At 38.5% G+C, this 26,570-nt stretch overlaps 2 protein-coding genes across 12 annotated transcripts in view; one reads left to right on the top strand and one right to left on the bottom strand.

The window, feature by feature from the left end:
* GatB (glutamyl-tRNA(Gln) amidotransferase subunit B, mitochondrial) overlaps nt 1-26,570 on the bottom strand; it is a 159,874-nt gene that overhangs the window by 62,761 nt on the left and 70,543 nt on the right. The window lies entirely within an intron of this gene.
* Root (ciliary rootlet coiled-coil, rootletin) overlaps nt 1-26,570 on the top strand; it is a 132,660-nt gene that overhangs the window by 69,014 nt on the left and 37,076 nt on the right. For 5 of the 7 annotated variants that reach the window (XR_010948983.1, XR_010948984.1, XR_010948982.1 and 2 more), the window contains exons 1-9: nt 1,595-1,720; nt 1,780-2,262; nt 3,526-3,831; nt 7,109-8,053; nt 10,525-10,676; nt 10,748-11,429; nt 16,222-16,732; nt 16,820-17,003; nt 20,985-21,160. Coding sequence is in view for 3 of the 7 variants with exons in the window: in XM_067761379.1 (XP_067617480.1) it covers nt 1,780-2,262; nt 3,526-3,831; nt 7,109-8,053; nt 10,525-10,676; nt 10,748-11,429; nt 16,222-16,732; nt 16,820-17,003; nt 20,985-21,160 (3,439 nt within the window). In the remaining 4 variants the exon portion in view is untranslated. Of the gene's footprint in view, nt 1-1,594; nt 1,721-1,779; nt 2,263-3,525; nt 3,832-7,108; nt 8,054-10,524; nt 10,677-10,747; nt 11,430-16,221; nt 16,733-16,819; nt 17,004-20,984; nt 21,161-26,570 lie in introns of those variants that run through there. The other 2 variants (XM_067761381.1, XM_067761380.1) reach the window with 1 other exon arrangement.

Here is a 26,570-nt window from a genome sequence, read left to right as displayed (position 1 = left end):
TGGCAGTTGTCAAAATTTTTTCTTTCTTCTATTCTAATTTAAAAAAAAAAATTTTCAATTAAGAAAAAATTTATCATAACAATAATAATGATAAAAAAATTATTGTTAGGCCTTGAGCTCGATTCGAACCCGCGATCTTAAAATCAGTAGGCCGATATAACAACAAAATTTGTTATCGCTTTGATATCAAAAATGTATTGATTTGTTATCGATTTCTTATCGGAGTATTACCAATTTGTTATCGGCTTGTTATCGATTTGTTAACGCCAACTCATCGCGTTTATTATGAAACACATACCTTCAAAACTTCACTATAAATTCGATGACCGACATAAAATGCTTCGATAGCAAGCCGTTAAGAAACCAATAAGAAGACAATGACAAGCTGATAACAAATCGAAACCTCAAAGATAATAATTCGCTTTCAATGAAAAACCGAAAAAAAAACAATAGCTTGTCTGTATCGTTTGTTCTCGATAAGAAGCCAACGAAGCTCTTATCAAATAGCCCGAAATTAATTGTTCCTGGTAAAATTACCTCATTTGTAGTTTAACTTGAACACCTGTATGTTTACACACACGTCAATTGACTTTATGAGCACTTCAAACGGCCACAAATACCATTGAAGTTATGGCCATACGAAATGGTCTGATTAAGCATTATTTCATGCCCCGCCCTCTCTTTAAAAGTTTTTGCGTTATTTTCATTCGCTTGCTTATAAAAAGTACTTTCTGAGTAAATTTTTCCGAAAAACTGAATTTCTGTATTTGTATTATAGTATAGCGAGTCTCAGAATTACCGATAAATCTTTGTATTCTCAAAATATTCTCTATTTACAACAAATGTTCTTTATTTACAGCACTACTATAGCTGCACAATTAATCGCGTATTTCACTTACAACGTGTTAAAATTAAACTGGTTGAGTATTCCTTAGATTGCGCTGCTTTTATACTCTCAGTTGACTCGTTCACCTATTTCTCAAAGGATCTAACTTTTCGCAAACAGCCTTCTCGATTAGTGCTTATTTACTTTTCTTATTTCTCAGCATCGGCGGCCACCTTGGTGTGATGGTAGCGTGCTCCGCCTACCACACCGACGATCTTGGGTTCACGCCCCAGGGCAAAGCAACAGCAAAATCATAGAAAAAGTTTTTCAATTAAAATAAAATCTTTCTAGGCGGATTCGCCTCTTGGCAGTGTTTGGGCAGTATTTGGGGCATGAAAAGCTCTCAGTGAAAACCCATCTATCTTGCAGATGCTGTTCGGAGTGGGCATAAAACAAGTAGGTCCCGTCCGGCCAATTTGTAGGAAAAATCAAAAAGGAGCACGACGCAAATTGGAAAAGAAGCTCGGCCTAAAATCTCTTCGGAGGTTATCGCGCCTTACATTTATTTATTTATTTGTTTCTCAGCATCTCACATTCGCTGTTGCCTTCTACGTATGTACATATGTATATGTGTGAGTACGCTCTTTCCTCCCATGTTCATGTGTGCGTAGGTGTTTGCTGTCTCATCTGTTCAGATTGCTGTGCAACTTTTATTTAATAGCGGTATAGTGATTTGTCGGAATTTCTAATATTCGCCACAGTATGACTATTAAGCAAAATACGTCAACGCTAGCTAAAGCGGATATAATTTCGACAAAGCAACTATCTTCGGATGGGATAGGAAGAAAAATATTTAGATGTACAAAAACAAATCGTTTTACGTCGAATTTTTCTGTCAGAACACATACATTGTTAATATGCACCCTCTAACATGTATTATATCTCATTTTCAGATGCAGGCATATCGCGATAATTTCAAGCAAACACCTTGCCCAACAACATTTGACCAGGCTCCCTCAGTTACAACACCAACTGTAAATCGGTTACCCTTCTCAAAGAACAATCGCAGTCGTAATACAATAGATAAAACAACAGTTTGTAATCCCTGTGGTATAAGTGCTAATTCTGAAACACCGAGAATGTTGAGCCCGACGACAATTGGTGAGTCTACATCAACAGCAGCATTACTAAGACAAAATCACGAGCTGCGTCAACGTCTATCAGACGAATCAAGCAATTATCGTCGAAGAATTGACTCTTATAAACAGGCACAACAAAATCAAGCTAATCTAGTTAGTCGGTTACAATCTAAAATACAACAATATCGACAACGTTGTAGCGATTTAGAAGATCGTATGCATGAAACTATTAAACATACACCAGCGCAGAGTTGTGCGCCGAAAATAACCACAGGACCGACTACAAGCCAAGTTATGGTATATATCAACTAAGTGTAGTATTTAATTGATGATTGTCGACCTAAGTGACCATAGCAACCTCTATATAGCATCGACTTTAAGGGCCAATTAATGGTGACTTATCCATAACCAGATAAAACAGCTGATCGAACCAACCTTATGGAAATCAATGTAATCGATTAATGGTGCCATACCATAACGCAAACGCCGTAATCATACCAAAGCCAACCAATTGGTTTTTGGTTTTTCGCCATATCCATGACCTAAAAATATTTGAGTTGGTGAATTTATTAACTTTTTGTATATCTTATTTATTGTTTTGGATCATATATCTAATACTCCTATATTGCTACAAAAGGCTAGGTACATTCCCAAACATCAGAGTACCGATATATTTCTGTTTAAACGGTTTTGTTTTTGTATTCAATAATCGAATGTACCTAAACTTAAATTTTTTCTTGTCACACTTATGCTGCTACAATCACAAAAATTTTATACGCTGTCTTATTTTGATTTCGAATTCAAAACACATTGCGAGCATTTTCTATTAGCAATATAGGAGTGTTACATATATGTTTTGGATACGTTTTGACTAAGAGACTTATTTTTTGTGGAATATATTTGTAATTTTTTGCGTTTTCCTCATTTTTATGAAAATGTCAGCTGTTTAAGGTTATGGCACCATTAATCGATCACAATGGAGATGGTTATGAATATGGGTATGGTTACGACTACGGCGTTAGGGTTATGGAAGTTTAACTGGCCATTTAAGTAGACGTGCTTTTAATTGTTATGCTTGGTTTTCACTACGTCAAATTTGACCACAAAATTGGTCATATAGAGGAAAACGGCTTGTCATACAACGTGAAATTAATTAAATTGGCCAATAAGTGAAAACGGCAACGGTTTGGAAAATTTCACATACATTAGCTAACATGTTGGAAATTTATTTTATTTGGCCAACTGGCGTCCCATCAGTAAATAATTCCATAGCGGTGAGAAACAATTGCACACTGCTTTACCGACTTCAAGTCAATAATGTGACATAACGGAAACGTCTTTGACTACAACCTGTCAGCAGGTTAGATCGCGGCAGTTTTTGATGTCAGTCATTTTGACCTAATGAAAACCAAGCATGAGTCGGAGCGTGTAGTCTTTAATAAACTGATATGACAATTTTAATACGAATTTACATAGAGGTTGAAATTGAAATTAGTCTACAGTATATAATGGTAAAAGCGGCAATTATCTAAAATTATTGATTTCTTTGTACATTTTCAGTGTTCAACTTCGGGCATAGGACAATCAAGTCTGCCATGCTCTTCATCATTGGATTCACCACCTTTAACTTGTGGTCGAGACTTTGTTGTACATGAAGATAGTGGTGAACTGTGCCGTAAACTTGAGGATGAGCACAGCAAGTGTGTACAATTAATTGCACAGAATAATAGCCTACGAGAACAATTAGAAGAATCGAATCGTACAAACGAATCTATAACCAATGATCTTCAAAAGATGACAAATGATTTTTCAAATTTACGAGATGAGCTATTGATCAAAGAGAATGAATATAAGGAAGAAGAGCAGGTATGTGCGCCTTATTTACTCCAGGGCAACTTTGTATTTATATATAAAGAAGCTATAATAGTGACCCATTTAAGATTACAAAATGCATAGCTATTCACCATAAAAAACAAAAAAAAGGGATTTCTAAAGCTGTGTGATTTACTGCAAGACCTGGAAGGGTCTATTCTTTTCCCAATCTCAAAAGGTGGACTGCAAATTTTCTGTGTGGTCGGAGAATAAAACAAGGGGTGCCGCAGGGCGGTTTCCATGGAGATCCACGTTTGTTTAACTTTTACAATCGAAGCTTCCTTCCCACCAAAAGGATTTACCATTCCTCGTGTTCCAATCGATCCATATGGTCCACATTGTTGTCGCATTTGCATGTTAAATCTCTATCCGTATCTGGTTCATGTACCATTGGAACACGAGGATTGTGTCCTACACCGATGACCGTACGATAATGGTAACGGGCCATAGACGGCCATTCCGTTGATGAGCTTTGCTATAAAATTAACGAATATCTCCCTAGTCATCCAGTTTTATCACCTCGTGAAATTTGGTACTGTCACCGACCAAATTCTCGGCGACCTTATTTACAACGTGGAAGCGGAAAATGTCGTCAATATTGGATATCCACGTCAATGGCATTACCAACTGTGCTACACCCAAATATACTGGGTTTGAGGTTCGATCAGGACCTACATTTGCCAAGTATAAAGTCGTAACTACAACCAAATTCAGAACCATAACAAAATCCTCAAGTCCCTTGCTGGCAGGTCATTGCACTTATAAATAGTCATCTGCGCAAGCACTATGATGACATGCGACACTCAAAAATTTAGCCACATGAAGGAAAGAAGCAGAAATAGGCTTTCAGAAACATCCACAAAAAGTCGTCAAGTTACTATGCCCAAAAATGCCCGGTGAACCGTGTTCTCAAAGACAAATACAACTCGCAGTTTAGGAAAGCAACCTCGCTGGGGAGACCCGCGCTACTCTAGCTCAACTTCGATTTGGATACTTATCTCGAATCAACCACATGACAATGACAATCTTTTAAATTGAAATGGGAAACCAACGCTCCTAACACCCATATCTCTTTTGTCCAACCCAGTTGAAACTGCAAAGTCTCCTTGGAATGCCGTTAGAGATATTGGAAATTTGTGAGTGATGGAACCTATTGGATGGGGCGAAGCACTGCTACAACAACAACAACAGAGTATTAAACCAAGATAGTTGCCGTCATCCAGTGAGTTTTACAGCTCCGGCTCACGCTCAATTCTCACGGGAATTCTCTGGATCATTGAGAGACTTGAGAAGCACATGTCGCTATATTTTCGCACACGTGAAATGTGATAGGCAGATGACGCCGCTGTTTTTCATTTAACTCACACGGCGAAAGGCAGCGACATCTAATTTTGAAAAAGTAGGTTTATTAAAGGCAGCGTTGCCAATATAAAGACAAGTAATTAACAAATTATCTGGCTCACAAATTGAACCAGACTTCTATCTGGATTTATCTGGCTCAAATCGTTGCTGCTGCATTTACATACAAAATTATTTATCTGGCTCAGGCTCTTTGCCACCGGATGATGGCCAGTAGCCGCAACCGTGTTAAACAGAATATTGATCTGTTGAACATTCCATTGCAAATTCCTGTGTTTTGCAGCTTCTCTTTTTGCTGTCTCGCTCAAATTTAAATAGGCTCAACACGTGATTTCACTCGAACTCATAACATGACAGATAGTACCCATCATCTCGTAATGGTACGGATACAGATTAACAATTTTGCGTGTATATGTAACAACAACGATTTCAGCCAGATAATTCCATATACATATCATGGTTCAATTTGTGAGCAAGATCATTTCTCCACTTCTTGTCTTTGGTTTGGCAATACTGCCTATAATAATCCTACTTTTTTAAAAATATATTTCGCTGTTTGGCCTTTAGTCGTATGTGTTCAATGAACCACAACAGCGACATCTGCCTATCACAACTCATATGTACAATATCACGACCTCTGCTTTTCAAGTCTCCTAATGATCCATAACATTCCCGTGAGAATTGAGCGCGATACGGAGCTACAAAACTCTCTGCATGATGGCTAGTACGTTCTACTGAGAAGAGAAACTAATCCTGAGATAACGCGCTTTTGAGAAATATTCTGAGATATGGCGTTTTCGAACTGGGGATAAGGCGAAGTTCCACTGAACTATCGTTATTTATAGATGAGAAAAACTCTGTTCTGAGGTATTCTTTTTTCGAGTGGTAAAATGTGCTTCAATCTTTAATTCGCAGGATCTGCACCTTGTAAAAAGATCGTATTCTGGCCCTATAAAGCAGGCATGCTTAACCAACGAAACGATATCATTTCGTTACGATAATCAACGTTAATAAACGAAACGAAGTAATTTCGTTTCGTTTATTAACGTTAAGATCGTCAAATTAACGAAATGATTTCGTTTCGTTTTCTGCCATATCAAAACGAAATCAAATCGTTTATGTTGATTATTAATTTCAAACTATGCTGGCAAAGCTGATTGATGGCGGAGTCATTAAAAGTGAAAGCATTATCCAAGCTGATTGCAACTTTTCTCATGAATTTTGACAGTACGAACATTTCTCAGAGTATTTTTGACATTACCACCAACGAATTACACAAACAAATTACATAGAGTTTGTGTGTGTATGTGCGCTCGTTGTTGCCACCTTACGGCTTCACCATGGCTATAGCATTGCCAGCACAATTCAAACATAAAGTATCACGTTTTCGTTAACGTTTTTAACGTTAACGAAAGCTTTTCGTTTCGGTTAAAAACGAGATACAATTTATCTTGATAATTTCTTTATCGATAATATTTCGAAGTGTTTCAACGGAAACGGTGGAAATTTTTTGATAAACGATTAGCTTAACGTTAAGGTGCATCCCTGCTATAAAGAAAGAAGCCTAAGCAGTTCGCAGAAGACCTGATAGTAGCGTTACTAAATACCTGCGACTTAGTTTATTGTAACATAATTCAAAATAATTAACTATCGGTGTGAACAGTTATACACTCATTAAATGTTAATCTTTTCTAGTGATCATTTTTGTGAATAAGTCGCTGACTTCTCATTTTCGACATGGATGTATATGAAACCACAGTAAAGGCCCAGATTATCCTACTGAGAATAAAGGTTCCTGGGGTTTAGCAATTACTCAGTTGATCTATAGTTGATTTATTAGCCTTATAGTGTAAACTTCTTCCTTGTATGCACGATTTCGAAAAGTAAAATGGTTTCTTTTTTTATTCTGCAGGCTTTTAAGGATTACTACAATGGCGAACACAATCGTCTTTTGAAAATGTGGCGCGAAGTAGTTGCTATGAAACGTACCTTCAAAGATATGCAAGCAGCTATGAAAAACGAAGTAGGCAGAATGGGACTGGAAATTGGCAATGCTCATAAAGACATATCAAATTCGTGTAATGGTCTATCTTTTGTACTGCAACAAGCAAAAAGGGCAACAGACGAGGAACTTCATGAATATCGTCGCGAGAATAACGATTTGAAATCTCAATTTGCTACATTGAAAGTACAATATGAGGGTGCACGCCAAGAGGTTTTAGAGAGAGATCAACGACTACTCGAACTCATGAATCAGTTGAAAAGACTTGAAGAACGCTGTGCCCTAGCTGAATCGCAAGCAATGTTAGCTAATCGCTATAATGATGAAATCGAGAGACTAAACAGTTCAATGCGTGAAATTGCACAAGCTGTCGTACAAGATGCTGATTGTGCCGATCGTGTTGCAGACGACACGAACGAAGCGAATGAAACAATGCAACACATGCACTTGTCACGTGACGCCACAAACTCATCTGCTGCTGGTATGATGAATGTAGGGCCATCAACGAAATCGCCACGCCGTAGTTCAGCTCGTGCATCGCAAGCTTTTGCTGAAGGCACCATATCAGCTGTACAAGCAGCATTACATAAATATCAATTGGCTTTGCATGATATGCAAGTTAAATTTCAAAATTCCAACGAAATACTGCGCAGTACTAAAACCCAACTTGAGACAAGCGAAGGTACAAAAGCGCTCTTGACGACGAAAGTGCAACAGTTAACAGAAAAATTGGATGCTAGCAATTCGAAACTATCTGAATTATTGAATGAAAGAGATAGTTTGCAGAAAACGCTAGAGGAGATACGACAACAGAAACAGCAAAGCGAGCAAGGACGCCTAGATTTGAATTCTGCGGTAAGTTTTTTTTTATACATTTTTTGTTCATGCTTTGTGGGAATTTTTTTTTTGGCAGCTCATCCCACTATAGATTTTGCATCACTGGTTTCGTTGAAATTTGAAACATTCGAAAATGTTTATGTTTGTTTTAATGGTGTGTTCAATTTATACTTATTTTTAAGAATTCATGAGCTTAACACCGGCTTATAATAATTGAATATTCAATTATTATATTTTTCTAAGAGAAACTGAAAAGAAAGTAACATTTAAGCTTGGAGACATTGTGCTTTATCGGTGACCGTATCGGTAACCTTATAACAGCTGATTCGACCAATCTTATGAGAATAAATGCAATCGATTATTGGTGCCGCTAAGGTCGTAACCGTATCGTAGCCAACCAATTGGGGTTGGGTTTACCGTCATAACGATAAACAGCTGATTACGTTAGGAATACGGATACAGCGATACGACATACGGCACCAATGACTCCGGCTTTACTGAAATATTGCGATACCATTTCGAAAACCGCCACGTAATCATCATCAGGCAATTTCGTAATGCTATCAAATGTTTCACCGAGATTCGAACCGCGAATCACACGGTGAAACTGCAGTTGGCTTAACCACTAGGCTATCCTGATTGTATTTGTTTCCTTGCTTGCCTATGATAACATTACGAAATTGCCTGATGATGATTACGAGGCGATTTTCGAAATGGTACCATCGCAATATGCCAGTAAATGTTTCTTTCTTTTCAGTTTCTCTTAGAAAAACATAATAATTGAATATTCAATTATTATAAGCCGGTGTTAAGCTCATGAATTCTTAATAAATTCGAAAAAGTTTCTATCAAGTTCAAAAAAATTTCGAGTCGATTTCCATTTCTTTGCATATTGGAACGATTTTCCGTCATCCCTTGTCCAATTTGGTTTGTAGACAAACGGGTCTCAACGTTCGCCATCATCCGTGTCATTTTTCGTTCCGGTTTGTCTCCAAAGCAAGTTTGACAAGGGATGACGGAAAATAGTTCCAGCATATGTACATCAATTATCCACCCTCTCGGAAAATCAACAAACTAAAACGAATCATTTGTTTTGTATTGAAAATCTCGAATTCAAACCAAAAAGTTGTACCCATTTGAGAAAATAAGAACAACTTTTCAAGTCGAATTCGACAAATTTTTTGACTCCACTGCAAATAGCATTTCGTTTTTATTCTGCCATTTGCTCCGCTCTTAACACGACGTAGCTCGTGGAAGAGCATAAGAAATGCTATCATTTTTTAATGCTACGGCTCTGTTCTATGCTCTGATCATGTTTAGAGCCGGAGAAATAGGAAAAAACCACTGCAGAGTAGAACATAGCATTTGCAATCACTGCTTCGCAGTATATTTAGGCCGATCTTCTTTTCCAATTTGCTTCGTGCTTCCTTTTGATTCTTCCTACAAATTGGCGGGAAGGGATCTACATGTTTTATGCCGACTCCGAACGGAAGCTACAAGGCATATGCGAGAAAAGGCTACTTACTCGACCAAAAAATATATTTTTTAACTATATTCGAGGTCGATTTCCTTATTAATTTTTAAGTTATGAGCAGTAAAAGTAGACCCTAATTGTGCCGTACACGAGGCATCAAGCGAAAGCTAGCGCACACGACCGACTATTTCTCTCCGCAGCGGCTTAGGAGGCTTAGAATATACCCGCGGTAGGTATGCCTGTTGTAAGAGTAAACTCAAATACCAAATTGATTCAAGGGGTTGTGTAGCGCAACCCTCTCAAGGGGTTGCCAGCGCAATATATAGCTCCTCCAACCCAAGTGTCAACCTCACCTACCCGTGACGAATCCCGTTTCATTAATAGCCGAGGCTCTGATGACGCCGAACTTCTGATGGATCTAGGAGATGGGAGCGTGAGATGGTCTAGAAGGTTGCATTTGGTCATACCAAATCGTTCCCGAGATGGTCGCGATAGTACCTTCATGATGCTTGTTATCGGAACGTACCGGATCTGCATTCGGCAAAGGACCATCAACATCGATAACACTCCCCAAGGCCTTCTGGGAGTGTCCTTATCGCTACAACAACAACAACAGAATGCCCGCCGTGTAAATTCCACGGCTTTCGAGTTAGGAGCCTTTTCTCGCGAAGCGTCGCATACGAATTTTCACTGAGAAACTTTTCATGACAGAATTAAACTGTTTGTCAAACCACTGCGTAAGGAACGACCCAATATAGAAACACTTTTTTCCAACTGAAACACCGTTACTAACTGAAAAACTGAAACGGTGATGTGAAGTTCCCTTTTTACCCGCTTGATTAACGCATCATACACCTGATCTGCGAATGTTGCCAGGAGCGCGAGCCGGGGCGCACGAGTTGGTATTAAGATTTGGAAGAATCATCAAAGATATATTTACCAAGATGAGAAGGGAAAAAGAACGAGACACTTTAGAGGGTCTTCTTTAAAACACAACTTCAAATTTTCTTTTCAGTTTGACAATCTTAGCTCAGATTTGGAGAAACTACAGCTAAAGAATGGCAAGTTGCAGAAAAGGATCGATTTGTTGGAAGATGATAAAAAGGCCGTTGAACTGGAAATTCAACGAATACTTAAAGACAAAAACATCATTGAAATGAATCTAAGGTAAGCTGTAAGCACTTTTTCTAAACAAGTGATGCGAAAAAATTCCAAATCTAAATATATCCTATACATAGATCTGAAGAGGATCGTGGTAGCCGATTACGTGAGGAGATCATATCCTTGCGTGAAGAACTGAATAGCGTAAGCCTCAACCGTGATTTGCTCGAACAGCAGCGTATCGAATCGGAAAATATCATAAATCTTATTGAAAAACAAAAAGCGGACATGGAATATGATTTGGACAAGTTACTCTTAGAAAAATGTGATATGCAAGAAAAATTAGACAAAGTTTCCACTAGTAACACATTTACAACGGACGAATTAAAAAACATACAAAGTAACTTAACACAAACACAAGAGGAACGAAATAAACTGAAAGCCGAGTTGTGTGAACTACAAATGGAAGTGGCGAATATTCGCAAGGAATTGAGTGGGGTCGAGAAGGCACGCTTGGAATTGGAAACGGATAATCTATCGTATAGTGAAAAATTAAAATGTACACAATTGGAAAAGGAAAAGATACTACAAGATCTTGCATGTGTCACAAGAGATCGTGGTGATATACACAATCAACTTACAGCTTTGTGTCGTAAAAAAGAATCACTCAACGAGGAACTAATGCGCACACGACAAAAACTCGAACAAACAGTTGAAACAAATAATCGTTTGAATAGAAATTTGGAGGAAATGGTTAAAGATGTGGAGGAAAAGCAGGTTGTAATTGATTTGCATGAAAAGGAAACCCATCGATTACAAGTAAGTTATCTAACTCTATGTCCATATATATATGTATATATACGAGCGGAGGCGTGCGCATCTTGCGCAACCAATATAAAAGTCTCTTATCAAATATCAAACAAAAATCAGCTGTTCTATCAATCAATTAAAACTTGCAGCAGCTTGCGGTGCCATCTAACGTTTGATAGCAACTGCCAGTAATGCAGTGCAAATATTCACAATAGTACAAATAGATTTCTTTGTGTGTTCACAATCGTTTATTTTTAACAAATTATTTTAATAAAATATAGCTAAGCAAAAGCACTACTACCAAAATTGCCCAAAGCTCGCTAATAGCCCGAATCTCTCTCTTTACGACTAAAACTTTATTTATAGATTTGGATTCCAAATAAGAGCGAAAAAGGGACCCGTACATAAAAACAGCAATTAGAAATAATATATATGATGTTGATGCGTTGCATCTGATGCTACAAATGAGATTTTTCATACCGGCCGTCGAAATGGGAGTGGTATTATTGAGAGTGGTAGGGTTAGTGTTACTAGCAGTGGAAATGATCGGCAAATTGGTATATTCTTCCTTCCGGGCCAGGTGGGAACTTCACCTTTAACTCCTGTCACGTTTAGTGCGCCCGTTTGTCCAAGGATGACCTACACTTTGACAACGACCGTATGAAGCCACATAACGAGTTTGAGCTTTAAACTCCAGTTTTTGCTTAATACTCTTACACCCGATTTCGTTCGTTCACCGAAAAAATTGAAAAGACTTTGGATTCTAAAAATATAGCCTTCTGCCCTTTTAATGACATATAAGGAACTTTCAATAACACAACACATCAAGCTACCGAACTATATTGACAAGGATATAAGACCAATGATAATTCGCTGGGTGCTGGGATTGTCTATCAATCCTAACAAAACTGTCCTAGTGCCTTTTACCCATAGAAGAAAACTGTCCATGCCAGAAACATTCATGGGTGGCACCAAAATCCAATTTTCAATAGAACCAAGGGGATTACACTGAACAGAACTCTCGCACATAATGCTCATATAGATGCTACCTTAAACAAAGCACCAATAGCAATAACAAAATTAAGCAAACGTCATCGACTAGTTTGCATATCCATAACGGGTGCGATGAGAACGTCCCCTTCTGATGATCTTAGTGCCTTACTAGGAGTACTTCCCTTTCCTATTCGAATAGAGAAAGAGGCAACACTTGCTGCCCTAAGACTTCAAAATATTTCTGAGCTAAAGGTCGGAAACATGACAGGGCACATGAAAGTAATAAAAAATTGCATAGAAAATCCCGTTTTGGACCTACGTGATGCAATGGAATCTACGCTTAGAATATCACGAAATTTTGAAGTGTCTCTTGTGGACAGAACTGTTTGGGAGAGGGGGCATTCATACTGACCCTAACTTAGTGGTCAAGTTCACGGATGGATCAAAATTTGATGATGGGAAAACGGGAGTTGGTATCTATGGGTCGAAATTCAAGAAATCGATACCAAAGGGATGCTGCTCCTCTATTTTGCAGGCAGAAATTCATTCAGTAGACGTTTGCGTTAGAGAATGTCCGTGGAGAGGCTTATTCTGGAGGAGTATCCACATTATGTCAGACAAGCAGGCAGTCTTACGTGCCTTGCAGTCTTACACGATTACTTCTTAACTAGTGAATGAATGCATTTTGTTATAAGTAAACAGGAACAAACTACATGATCCCCCGGATGTGCTTAAGTTGGGCCTCGTCATAAAGAGCAGATACTGGAAGTGTCAGCTGCAGGTGACAACGGTTGAGCACGTTCTGTGTTCATGTCTTGCGCTCGCGAGGCCAAGGCTCCAGCTACTTTTATTATTATTAGGCCTGGAAGCATTGCGACATTTGTACATAACCTTTCAGCCTAATTTTCTATGTGGAGGCTTTTGATGTATCTAAGTACCTCTTCAGGCTTTTTACTCCATATCATATAGGGCTTAGGAGTCACACCACCTAGATGGCAGCATCTCTGCCTTGCCAAAGCGACGCATTTGCAGAGAATTTGACCCGGCGTTTCATCCTCCAGCGCACAGAAACGACAAATTTGAGTCTCGGATAGATTTAACTTGCTTAGGTGATATCGTAGACTACAGTGTCCCGTATAGTACCCAGTGAGAGTTGTTAGGTCCTCCCTGCTTAGATTAATGAGTTTGGCTGATACTTTCGTTGCCGGATGTATAAACAGTTTGGTCTGTCTTCGGCCGGGGCAGTCAATCCAGTGACGCCTGAATTGTTTTATTTCCCAGTTACTTATGGTTTCCCTGGTGTGTGCTTTTGTGAGTCCACAAAAGGGCTCTGGACCATATAATGCTGCTATAGCACCCTGCTTTGCTAGGTAATCTGCATGTTCATTACCTTCATGTCCCTGATGTCCGGGAATCCTTCCTAACAAAACCTTGTTTTCCCAGGTTATTAAGGATTTCAGTGAAGTCATCCACTGTAACTGTGTAGAATTGTAGGTGGCAGAGTTGCCAAATGTCGAGGCAGCAATTAAGCATGGTCCTAAAAAGTTTCTAGTAATTGCCAGGAGGACAAAGTTATTTTGTAACATAAGTCCAAGTACCTAATTGGGGGCTTTCCGTTTGGTCGTCAAACAAATTCTGGTAACACTATGAACATGTTCAGCCTAAGCAGGGTCTTTATTGACTGACCAGTTCAACCTAGCCTAAGTAAACATTATCAGCTCTGTCTTGCTTGAGTTAACATTTAGCCAGTTTTGGTAGTCCAGACGTGGTCACCGAAGCGTTCGCAGCAAAACTATCTAGATTTCTTGAAATGACGAAGACAAAGTGGAAGTTAATGAGAGTAGGGCAGGGGGAGAAAGTTAGGGAAAGTAAGAGAGGAGAAAAGATATGTAGAATGAGGGCGAACGAGCCCATTAATACGAACGACAAAAGCGTTTGTAGCTTAAGGATGTGCTATGTTAGAACTCGGACTTTGAAGTAGTGTCAGTTCGGTTGATTTCTACCAGTTAAAGAAAGTTTAAGTCCAATGTTTGTCATTGACTTGAGTAAAAAATAAAAGGAACAAGTGCAGTATACGGACAATGCTGATATAAAAAAACGAAAAATTGAGATCGATAGGTATTAATAAAAGAAACATAACGATATATTTTTTTTGTGGGGCAAACAACAACAACAAAAGCTATTAAAGGTCAAAGTTCATAATAAGCTTTTTTTTTTAAATCTAAATTACTTCTAAAGTATTGAACCGATTATCAACGTCGTTGGATAGGTATTTCCAATACCTTTCATTTGATGTATATCTTAAGTATATAACTGCAAAGAATTTCCTGAAATAATATAATTTTTAAAAACATCAAAATTTTTAAAAACTTAATTTTTTTAAATTTAATTGCTGTATTAAATATATGAAAATATAGTTTGGTAGATGGGAAATAATTTAAGCTTTCATTTAAAGTTATATATAATATCCTTAGTCCCATGAATGCAATACCAACTGTCCTGTTCCTGGTATACCAAAACTTAATTCTGGGCAAATTAACAGTAATTCTGCGCAGAACATCTGGTATTTGTTTCCTTTATGTGCAGAACACCTTTTCGAGTTGGCGGCCTTTGGCCGCCCTTATTTAAATAACCCTGGGCTACGCCATGCCAAGTCCGGGTGGTTGCCTGAACCGTGGCAACATGCCACGGTAAGCACTCTTTTGCGCGTTTTTAGGTACAGCCTAATAAAATTACCACAACCATGTTTTGAAAATGGCAATAAAGCCAATCAGTTTGAGAAATAAAGCCGTATGGCGTTATTGCGTATGACTTTATTCCACCCCACCGTCATCCACAGTATTTCTGCGCAGAATACTTTCATACATACATAGCCCCTTAAAAAATAAGTATTTATTTTGTAACTTACGTTTAACTCACGCCGACATACATATGTACAAATAAATATGCGTAATTTACTTAGTAAATATAGCACTTTTAAACATCGAATTGTTTAAGCATTTTACGGGATAGGAATACAAACAGCATATCAAATGAAAGGTAATTTTACTACCTATACAATGAAAAAAAAATTTGAAAATCGGTTCGATACTTAAAGAGAAATTTAGATTTAAAAAAATGCTTCATATGAACTTTGACCCTTAATAACTCCTGTTATTGTCATTTGCCCACAAAAAAAAATTTTGTAGTTATACTCACCTTGACCATGTCTATCAATCCTCATACTTCTTTTTTTGATTTTGGAATTGTCCGTATACTGCACTTAAGCCCAAAAAACACCGTTTTTCCCATATTTCAGGTTATGTAACCTTGCAGATGTTTTCTTTCACCAAAATTAAAGGATGGCATCTTTAAATACAATATCATTTTTTTCGCTGAGATATCGCATTTTGAAATTTTCATATAGGTGTAGGAAAATTTAGAAACATGGAAATTTCAAATTTAAAAACATGAAAATTTCAAAATGCGATATCTCAGCGAAAAAAAATGATATTTGAGCAAACTCAACGCCATTTGAAATCAGAAGATTTGTATTTAGAGATTTCATCCTTTAAGTTTGGTGAAAGAAAACATCTGCAAGGCTACATAACCTCAAAATAGGGCGAAAACGGTGTTTTTTGCACTTTTGGGTTAGGATATCTCGAAAACCAGAGCTGATAGAGCAATTCTGAGGCCAGATTTGGATTCAGCGCATCATAAACCTTTGGAAATATATAGTCTGGTTTCTGGGTCTGAATGTTGGTTAAATTTTGTCGGCCTGTGTAATTTAAAAGCTTTTGTAATTACTTAAAATCCGCCCATTTAAAAGGAATTGCTCACAGCGTTGCGTACCGAAAAAGAATCACTCGAAGCCGTACTTTTCGATGCAAATACTCAACTAGAAGCTACCGAGGAGAAACGTCAACAACTTGAACGAGATTATCAAGAAGCTCTTGTGCGCGAAGAATCACTCAAAAATGCAGTCGCGCGTCTTAACAAAGAATTGGAACAATGTCAACGCAGAGCTCAGGAAACTAAGACTCAACTAATAAATGCAGCACGTACAGCTGAAAATGATTTCAATCAAAAGATCGCTAATCTCAAAGCTGGTAGTGAAGAAGCTGCTAAAAAACATGCTGATGAATTATATAAACTTAAAAATGGGCTAGAAAAGCGTATGGCACAGGCGCTCCAAGCACTGCAGACTGCAAAAGATGATGAAATAGAAAAGTTACAAGAACGTTTAGACGGATTGCAAGCGCATTTGGAAAGTTTAGTACAACAGCATGAGGAAGCTATGATACGAGCAGAGAATGAAAAGCAACAAGCTCTACTAATGGGTAAGCATCCCTTTTATTTTTTTGTTTTTGAAAAAGAAGTTTCTTACCCTTGATTAACCTTTCTGACGTATGTACATATGATGATAGCCCATCGTGATAAGCAATCACTCATGGAAAAATTGGAAGCAGCTGCGCGAGATTTAAAAGTTGAACAAGATGGCATCGAACGCACGAGACGCGAGTATAATGCACACGATGAGAAACAACGGAATGCTATTGCCCAATTGAAGGATGAAATGTCGACAATACGGACAAGAGAGGAGGAAACAAAGTAAGCTAATAAACGATTTACATCAGATATCGTTACTGTTATCATAAAAAATCGCTTAGCTGCTAAATTTTTGAGATTTTTCGCTCAGAAAATAACATAGAGCACTTAGAGCGAATTTCTCTTACTTAGAAGAACTTCATCTAAAATATTTTGATTTTGTTTTTCCCCGAACTTGAACCCAGGCCCTTCGGTGTGGTAGGCGAGCACGCACTACATATCGTCTGCTACGCCCTACCAAGAACAGATGACAGCCGGAAATCAGTTGATTGGTACTTTTTTAGTATGATTTGAAACTTCAGATGCCGGCACAGTACGATTTTGACTTTAGTCCATCGATTTACAAAAATAAAATACATTGGATTTTTATTTAGGCTGGTATATACTTATGTCACCATGGTGCCAGCTTGTATGGTTCCGCCATGAGTACGGGATAATTGATTACATTCAAAACTGAGAGTAGCATTTGTAAGAGTGGTCCTTGGCTGGATTTCAAGGCAGATGTTGTTGTTTGTGTCAATGCTGGTTCCCTAATAAAGTCTTTTACAATTTCGAAAATATTGTTGCCAGTAGAGACATGGTTTTCAAGGCGCAGATGCGCTCGCTGGTTGCTTGACGATAGCAGATACTTCGTTTTGTCCTCATTCATCATCAAACCCATCTTTCCCGCTTTTCCAGTTTGGTGTAAGCACAACTTACGGTGCGTGTGTTTAGGCCGATGATATTGTAACGAATTTGTGGGGAATTAAACCTTCTGCTAACGTTCGAATCACTAAACTGTTGAATAAATAACTCCAATATTCAATAATGCAAAATGGCCTTTATTAGACTTCCACTGAGAGTACTTCACAATAACACTTATACTTCACAAGCAATAGCGTGCTTAAATCAAAACTGATTAGTCATACCTCAGCTTGTGCTGCTTTTATACTCTCTGTTGCCTCGTATGCATATTTCTGCTAAGGTCTAGACGTTTCGCCTTCTAGAGTAGTTGTATCTCCTACTTGGTAATTTCTATATACATGTATATTTGTAGTTTATGTTTATCTTATAGCCATATGCGGGTGTATGCGTGAGTAACTACTTCGACTGATGATTACATGTGTTTGTGAGTATCGCTTCGTTGCCTTGTATGTATGTGTGTAAATGATGATTGATTTGTTTTCGTACACAAGAGTGGCAGCTTGCTTTATTGGCGTTGTGCCTTTATATAATAACCGCTTAGTGATGTTAGTATCACTTAGTGATGCTAACATTCCTCCCAATAGCAATGTTGTCAGCATGCTTCATTTAGTTTCGAACGGCTCGGAGAGGTCCTTCCCAATTCTGACTGAGCAGATGGTGTTGCTCAATGTCATTTTGCACAGCTATATAAGTTTTGCAGTGAACCATATTCAGTCATAGTTGCATATATGTGGCTCCTTTTCGTGCTGTCGAAGACGCCTTTAAAATTGTCGTTGAGGATGATGTGTGTCAATTCTGTTTTCGTGGGGGTTTTCCAACATTTGGCGCATAGTGTAGATCTTGTCGATGGTAGATTTACCAGGTCTGAAGCCGCACTGTTAAGGTCCAATCAGCCGATTCACGGTGGGCTTCAATCTGTCGCACAATACGCACAGAAACTATATATGATTCTAAGAAGACTGATTCCGCGAAAGTAACAGGATCCCCCTTCTTGTGGACTGGGCAAAGAACACTTAGATTCCAATCGTCAGACATACACTCGTGCGACCCTCGTATTTAAATACCTGCCCAGATAAAACGGAGAAAAAACCCTTTCCTCTCTTCCGCTGCGAGGCCCTCCAGATATATTCTTAGGGGCACAACCATTGATCTGCTTTGAGTATGACAACAGTGATGACGAAGATATGACCACTTAAACAGTCGGCAATCTAGTTTCGTAACAAATCACGCCAATTTTCCTTGTTTCGCGGTAACTGACGGCGATTGCAAGCACCATGGAAGTTCAAGTCTTCCTCCACCTACCTCTCGCAACTCTGTGGACGTCTCTGTTGTTGTTGTTGTTGTAGCAATGTTTCGCCACACCTAATAGCTGCGACCGATCACAAATTGTCATCAATATCCTCTAACGGGAGTCCAAGGAAACTTGCTGTTTCGACAGGGGTGGACCATAATGAAAGGGGTGTTAGAGGCGTTGGTTCCACATTACAATTAAAGAGATAGCTGGTGTCATGTGGGGACACATTGCAAGCGGGGCATACATTTTGTATGTCGGGGTTGATTCTGGATATGTAAGAGTTTAACCTGTTACAGTATCCAGAACGAAGTTGAGCCAGAGTGACTCGCGTTTCCCTGGGGAGTATGCGTTCCTCTTCCGCAAGTTTTTGGTACTGTTCCCTGAGTACTGGATTCACCGGGCAATTCCCGGCATAAAGGTCCGCGCCTGTTTGTGGAGTTCACCAAGGACCTGCTTGTGTTTTTTTGCTTCATACGGCTGAGTTCTCAGGTGCAATGCTTACGGAGATGACTCCTAAAGTCCCTAGGCGGTGTTGGCTCATCAATCAGATGTCTGTTGGGATGCCCAGGTTTCTGGGTATTCAACAGGAACTGTTTGGTTAGCATCTCATTTCTCTCCCTGATGGGGAGTATTCTCGCCTCATTATGTAGATGGTGTTCTGGGGACATAAGAAGACAGCCCGTGGCGGTTCTGAGCGCAGTATTTTGGCAGGCCTGTAGCTTATTCCAGTAGGTTATTTTTAGGCTTGGCGACCATATAGGGGACGCGTAGCATGCAATCGGTAATGAGTGTTTCTTTGTCTTTTCCCCAAGTACTGTCAGCAAGGGATTTGAGGATTTTATTACGGCTCTGGATTTTCGGTACAATTGCGGCTGCATGCTCATCAAAATGTAGATCCTGATCAAATGTCACACCCAAGATTTTGGGGTGTAGGACTGTCGGTAGCGTAGTGCCATCGACGTGGATGTTTAAAATGGTCGACATTTGGGACGTCCATGTTGTAAATAAGGTCGCGGAGGATTTAGTCGGTGATAATGCTAGGTTTCGCGAGGCGAAAAAACTGGAGAGATCAGGGAGGTAGCCTGGGCCTGTGGCCATTATTGTGCAGTCATCGGCGTAGGAAACGGTAGTAACTCCTTCTGGTGGCGAAGGTAGCTTAGATATGTAGAAATTAAACAAAAGTGGGAATAGGACACCACCCTGTGGCACCCCCTGTTTAATTCTTCTTGGTTTTGATATTTCATTTCTAAATTGCACCGATGCCTGCCGACCACCCAGATAATTTGCGGTCCATCTTTTAAGACATGGGGGAAGGGTAGACCCTTCCAGGTCTTGCAGTAACGTGCCATGGTTGACCGTATCAAAAGCTTTTGATAGGTCTAGCGCTACGAGTTCTGTTCTATGGTGGGGGTTTTGATTTAAACCGCAATTTATCTGGGTGCTGATGGAATTTAGCGCAGTGGTGGTGCTATGGAGTTTTCTGAAGCCATGCTGATGAAAGGCTAGCTACAAATTTGCTTTGAAGTAGGAGAGCAAAATTGCTTCAAGCGTCTTGGCTACTGGCGATAGGAGAGATATCGGGCGATATGACTCTCCTATATTACCTTGTTTCCAGGCTTTAGTAGTGGGGCCACCTTGGCCATTTTTCGGGTATGACAAATTTTTCGGGTATTCACAAGTATACACTGAATTTCTGAACTTGAATTGTAATTGTCTGAATTTGAATTGGAATTTCTGAACTTGAATTGGAATTTTCTGAACTTGAATTGGAAATTCTGAACTTGAATTGTAATTTTCTGACCTTAAACTGGAAAAGGTGTAAAGCTCTTCGTAACCACGCCTTTTGCCACTAGTTCTCTTTTTCGAAAAAGGTACACGCCGTTTTTCCACACTTTGTATGCTTCGGTTTGGAATGGTTTCAAAAATGTGTAGTCTCTAGCTTCCCGTATCTCATATAAAGTCATATATCGCCATTTATTTTTTAACTTATTTTTAATAAATTTCAGAATAAAGCTCGAAGAATGTATTCGCAAACAAGAAATACAACTATCGGGACTACGAGAAGAAAGAGATAATCTTAGTCGACTCTGTGAAGAGTTGAAAATGGATATTCGTCTTAAAGAGGATAAAGTGGAGGGAATTAATAATGAATTGCAGGATGCACTGAGAAAAACAAAAGAAGGTATTTTTGAATATTTGTACCCCTATATGCTGGTTAAATACAATAGTACGAGGAGGACCCGTGCGCATCTTGCGCAACCAATATAAAAGCCTCTTATCAAATATCAACAAAAATCAGCTGTTCTATCAATAAATTAAAACTTGCAGCTTGCGGTGCCATCTAACGTTTGATAGCAACTGCCAGTAATGCAGTGCAAATATTCACAATAGTACAAATAGATTTCTTTGTGTGTTCACAATCGTTTATTTTTAACAAATTATTTTAATAAAATATAGCTAAACAAAAGCACTACGACCAAAATTGCCCAAAACTTTATTTATAGATTTGGATTCCAAATAAGAGCGAAAAGGGGACCCGTACATAGAAACAGGAAATAGAAATAATATATATGATACGTTGCATCTGATCTTACAAATGAGATTTTTCATACCGGGCGTCGGAATGGGTGTGGTATTGAGAGTGGTAGGGTTACTGTTAGTAGCAGTAGAAGTGATCGGCAAATTGGTATATTCTTCCTTCTGAGCCAGGTGGGAACTTCACCTTTAACTCCTGTCACGTTTAGTGCGCCCGTTTGTCCAAGATTGACCTATACGCTGACGACGACCGTATGAAGCCACATAACGAGTTTCACCTTTTTTTTTTTCTCGGACGTTGTGGCAGCGCACTGCCCTCAAGTGGCCTCAAGGCTAATCCTGTTTTTGGTTTTTTTTTAATTCATACATACTTTTTTTTTCTTTTTTTTTTTATGTATCCTAATTCTTATTAATGTGTTATTTATAATTTTTTTGTTACCGAGTCTTTGAGGCAGTGGCTTCTTAAGCGCCGAGATCTAAAACCGCTCAGCTACAGAGAAACTCATCAGCTGAGAAATATAGATTCACAAAATACAATAGACTAAAAGTAAATATAATTTTTTAATTATTAAGAGAAGATAGAACCGTATTTTTTATGGCAAAGAGCGAGTCCGAAACATCAATTATTCTCGAGTGAGAGTTATAATCTTCACACAAACATAAAAAAGGTTCGTGTAGTTGGAAATTGCTTCTGCATTGTTTAAGAATTATAGGTTTATAATGCCTTGAAACTCGGCATGGAACATTCAAGTTTACTTCGTTCAAAAGAAATGGGCTTGAAATCGATCCATTTAAAAGTCTAGCCATAAATAGTACACCTAGCATTTCTCTACGACTTGCAAGTGTAGGAAGATTTATTAGTTTTAATCGATTAGTGTAAGGAGGAATATTATACGGAGAGTCCCATTGAAGATTTCTCAAGGCGAAAAGTAAAAACTGCTTTTGAATTGATTCTAGTCTATCCACATGAACTTGATAACGCGGATTCCAAATTATCGATCCATATTCTAATATCGGCCTCACCAATGATGTAAAAAGGGTTTTTGTAACGTAAGGATCACTAAACTCTTTTGCCCATCTTTTCACAAATGCTAAAACTCCTCTCGCTTTATTGACTGTGGCATTAATATGAGGGTTGAAACTAAGTTTGCAATTCATTGTAACTCCCAAATCGACAAAAACATCAACGCTTTCCAGAGTTTGGCCGTTAATTGTGTAGGAAGCTGGCTGTATGTTCCCACGTGAAAAACACATGGATTTACATTTTTTCTATGTTGAGAGGCATAAAATTCGCATTACACCAAGTAACTAAACGATTTAAATCCGCCTGGAGTACAGAACGTTCTTCAACCGACGCGTATGACTTAAAAAGTTTTACGTCGTCGGCATACATTAAAATTTTAGAATATTTTATAGTTGTGGAAACGTCGTTTATAAAGATCAAAAACAAAATAGGACCGAGATGGCTGCCCTGAGGCACACCGGAGGGAACATCGATGATTATCGAACAAGGGTTTTTAAAAATGACTCTTTGAGTTCTACCGCAAAGATAGGAGGAGATCCAGCGAGTTAGGCCAGGTTGAAAACCAAGCAATTCGAGTATATAAACAAGTAATGAGTGGCGTACTTTGTCGAATGCTTTGCTGAAATCAGTGTATATAACGTCGGTATGATGATTGTTTCTAAACCCATTAAAGACGTGAGTTGTAAATTCAAGCAAATTGGTTATGGTTGATTTGGCTCTACAAAAGCCATGCTGAGAACTATCTATCAATGTAGAAATCGAAAATGTAAGGTGATTAGTAACGATTGCTTCGAAAAGCTTAGGGATAGCGGAGAGCTTTGCTATTCCACGATAGTTTTCAATAGACGACTTGCTTCCTTTTTTATGGAGTGGGATAAGAAAAGATTCCTTCCAAGCCGTCGGGAAAATGCCATTTTTTAAAGAGAGGTTAAACAGATCAGTAAGGGGCTGGTAAATGTATTCCGCACATTTTTTAAGAAAACATGTTGGGATCAAATCGGGAAGGATTCTTTTATGGTCTTTAGATGTAGTAGAACATCTTCAGGCAGCAAATGTGGGGCATATATTGAGTTATTAGAATGGAGCTCATACGGATAATTTGTAGGTGATGAATCAACCACAGCAGAGTAATTAGAGTGAAAAAATTGAGCGAAGAAGTTTGCAATCTCTTGATCGTCGCTGGAAATGCTATTTCTAAACTTCATGGCAGAAGGAAGCCCGTTAGTTCTGCGTTTAGAATTTACGAAATCATAAAAAGACTTCGGGTGGCAAATAATGTTTCTTTTAATTTTACATATGTAAGCTTTATAACACTTTTTATTAAGTTCAAAATACTTATGACGGAAAATAGCGTACTGTGCATAATGAGAATGTAAACCGGTTCTCTTATATAATTTGAATAAACGTGATTTCTTATTTTTTAAAGCTTTTAAATCTTTAGTAAACCAAGCTTGCACTGGTTCAATGTACGAGCATGTGCGTTTGGGCACATGTTTTTCAAATAAAGTATAAATGGTTTTATTAAAATGTAAAACGTTTTCCTCTACATCCTCTTTATATCGAGGCCACGTTATCTCAGAAAGCTCTTTATTTAAATTGTTGAAATTAGTTTTGGAAAAATTAAAGCACCTGGTAGAGACACGTGTTTTGTTAGTGCAGCCGACTTCGTTGCTTATGATTTCGTAAGTTATCTCAAGAGAAGGATGGTAAACGTCTTCTGGCAAAACAAGAGGTTCACACCGATTTATAGAGAATTTAGATATGTCGTCAACAAATGCTAAGTCTAAGAATTTTCCATACTTATTTGGAAAGAAGTTGATCTGATTAAGGCAAAGATCAGTAATTTCATCCAAAAAGTCATTGTTATGCATCTTGGATGATACGGGGACAATATTGTGATCAACGGTATTCCAAGATATATTTGGCAGGTTAAAGTCGCCTAAAACAATCATTGAGTCCGTGGTCTTTATCATCGAGTTGACTGATTGTAACAGTGAAATATGGTGCATATACACTGATAGATCAGAAGACGGTGGAATATAGCAAACGGCTAAGTAAATATGACCCCGGCCTAGTAAGATTCGGATGCATTTAAACTCGATGGAATAAACTTCGGCTAAATTAACATCTTCAGATGGAATTGAAGAATGTACAGCTAGCAAGACACCACCTCCGGTCCTATTTAAGCGATCATTTCTATAGGTCTGATACTCACCGCAAAAAAATTCGGAATTTAAAACATTGGGTTTCAGCCATGTTTCGGTAAAAGCAATAATATTATAGTTACAGTGAATGGTTTTCAAATATAAGTCAATTAATTTAGTATTTAAGCCTCTAACGTTTTGATAGTAAATGCTTAAGCAAGATGTTAAATTAAGTTTTTTGGATCGGAACTTTGAGGAGGAATTTTTGCTACATTTTGAGTAATCTCAATAGTCTTATGCACAAATTCCCGAACAAAAGCCCCTGGCGGCCAAAATGCGCTGTCCAAAAGTTTATCAAAATCTTTTGAGTAAACATCAATTCTAAATGAAGAAATGTTTCTTTCGTAATTAAATTTAAATTTTCTTAAAGTCATGCCGTCAGCCTTAATTTTCGAAGTGACATAACACTTGATATCCTCAACGCATGATGTAATAACGACAAGGTGGTCTATGTAGTGACAGCTCATTTTGAAAACTCCCATACAAAACGAAGGATGAGAGAAAGGGGAAGAAAAGAAGAGGCCCTTTTGTGAAGTCGTATTAAATTTAGTACTATTTTGTATCAAAGAAATAAGTACATTTTTTACATCTTTCATGAAAATTTTTTATATTCATATATGATACTGGCATGCTCTCCGAATAAACTTCTAGTTCTGCTATAAAAAGTTTCTTAGAGAATTCAGCAGCCCAAGCAGATTCCGTTCAAAGTTTGCATAAAACATGCAGGCCGGCCACTCAAAGATAGATTTCTATTCTTTCTTCATAGGCTTCTTGGACCTAGTTTTTTTTGAATTCGAGTGTATATGGCAAACTTGAAATATTTTGCATAGTTTGTGATCCGAAGGGCAAAATGAAGATTATGGTTAACTTAATAAAGACCACACTCCTCTCCTTATACTGCCTGCTATTCGACGTAGTATAGCTAGCTGGTCGTAAAAGAAGCAGCTACTTTGACAAGATCACTTTCGATATCTCGGATGTTTGTTAGGAGCGACGAGGTGCAATCTATAGCTTCAGGAAATGTTACAAATGGATTTAGGGGATTAGGATACTCACACGGTAGGCATACCTGTCGTACGCAGCGACTAAAATCACCAAACCTAGGGTTCAACGCGGTCATATCAAATCGTTCTCGAGAGGATCGGTTTATTACCTTAATGTAGCTAGTTTCCGGAGCATGCCGGATCAATATCCGTCTACATTCACGACTCTTAATTCATTAAGGGAAGAATAAAGTTGGGAATTAATATGCACGAGAAGCTGGTGAACCTGATCACGGATGGGTCCAGACTGAACGGCAGGGTTGGGGGTGGAGTATTCTGCCATTAGCTCGGTGTTAGCCGAAAATTGAAATGCCCGATCACCGCAGCGTCGTCCACGTTAGGCTGATCTCTTGGCCTGGGCGAACTGAGTGTCCGTCAGTGGAGATTTTGCAGGGCTGCTATAATTACTCATAAGCCTACAATACTTTTTGCCGTGTCGGTTTATCAGCATCAAATCGGTGGATACATTATAAGTCGCTAGTCGTATAACTCCATCCTATAATAACTACTAAGTAGCGAACCAGTGGAGGGGTGATATTCTGTCGACCCACAGATCCTAGGAGGTTGAGGTCGTATGTAGAAGTTCACTCACGGAGAAAACCTTATAATGGCCGTTCATGTGAGAATGACCAGATGTATACTTTTGGGATGCTTGGTGATGTAATAAAATAAAAATATCTTTGAGAACTTCTTATGGATTGCTTTGGCAGCTAGCAGCTTGCTGTACAAAGGTGTGATGATACACTTTACATGTCAAACTGCGTTAGGCGCTATGAGCATCTGCCA

Source organism: Eurosta solidaginis, chromosome 1 (genome assembly GCF_040869045.1).
Source record: "Eurosta solidaginis isolate ZX-2024a chromosome 1, ASM4086904v1, whole genome shotgun sequence".
NCBI classification, from domain to species: Eukaryota; Metazoa; Arthropoda; class Insecta; order Diptera; family Tephritidae; genus Eurosta; species Eurosta solidaginis.
The sequence above is the reverse complement of the archived record's forward strand: the minus strand, read 5'-3'. Positions and strand labels throughout refer to the sequence as shown.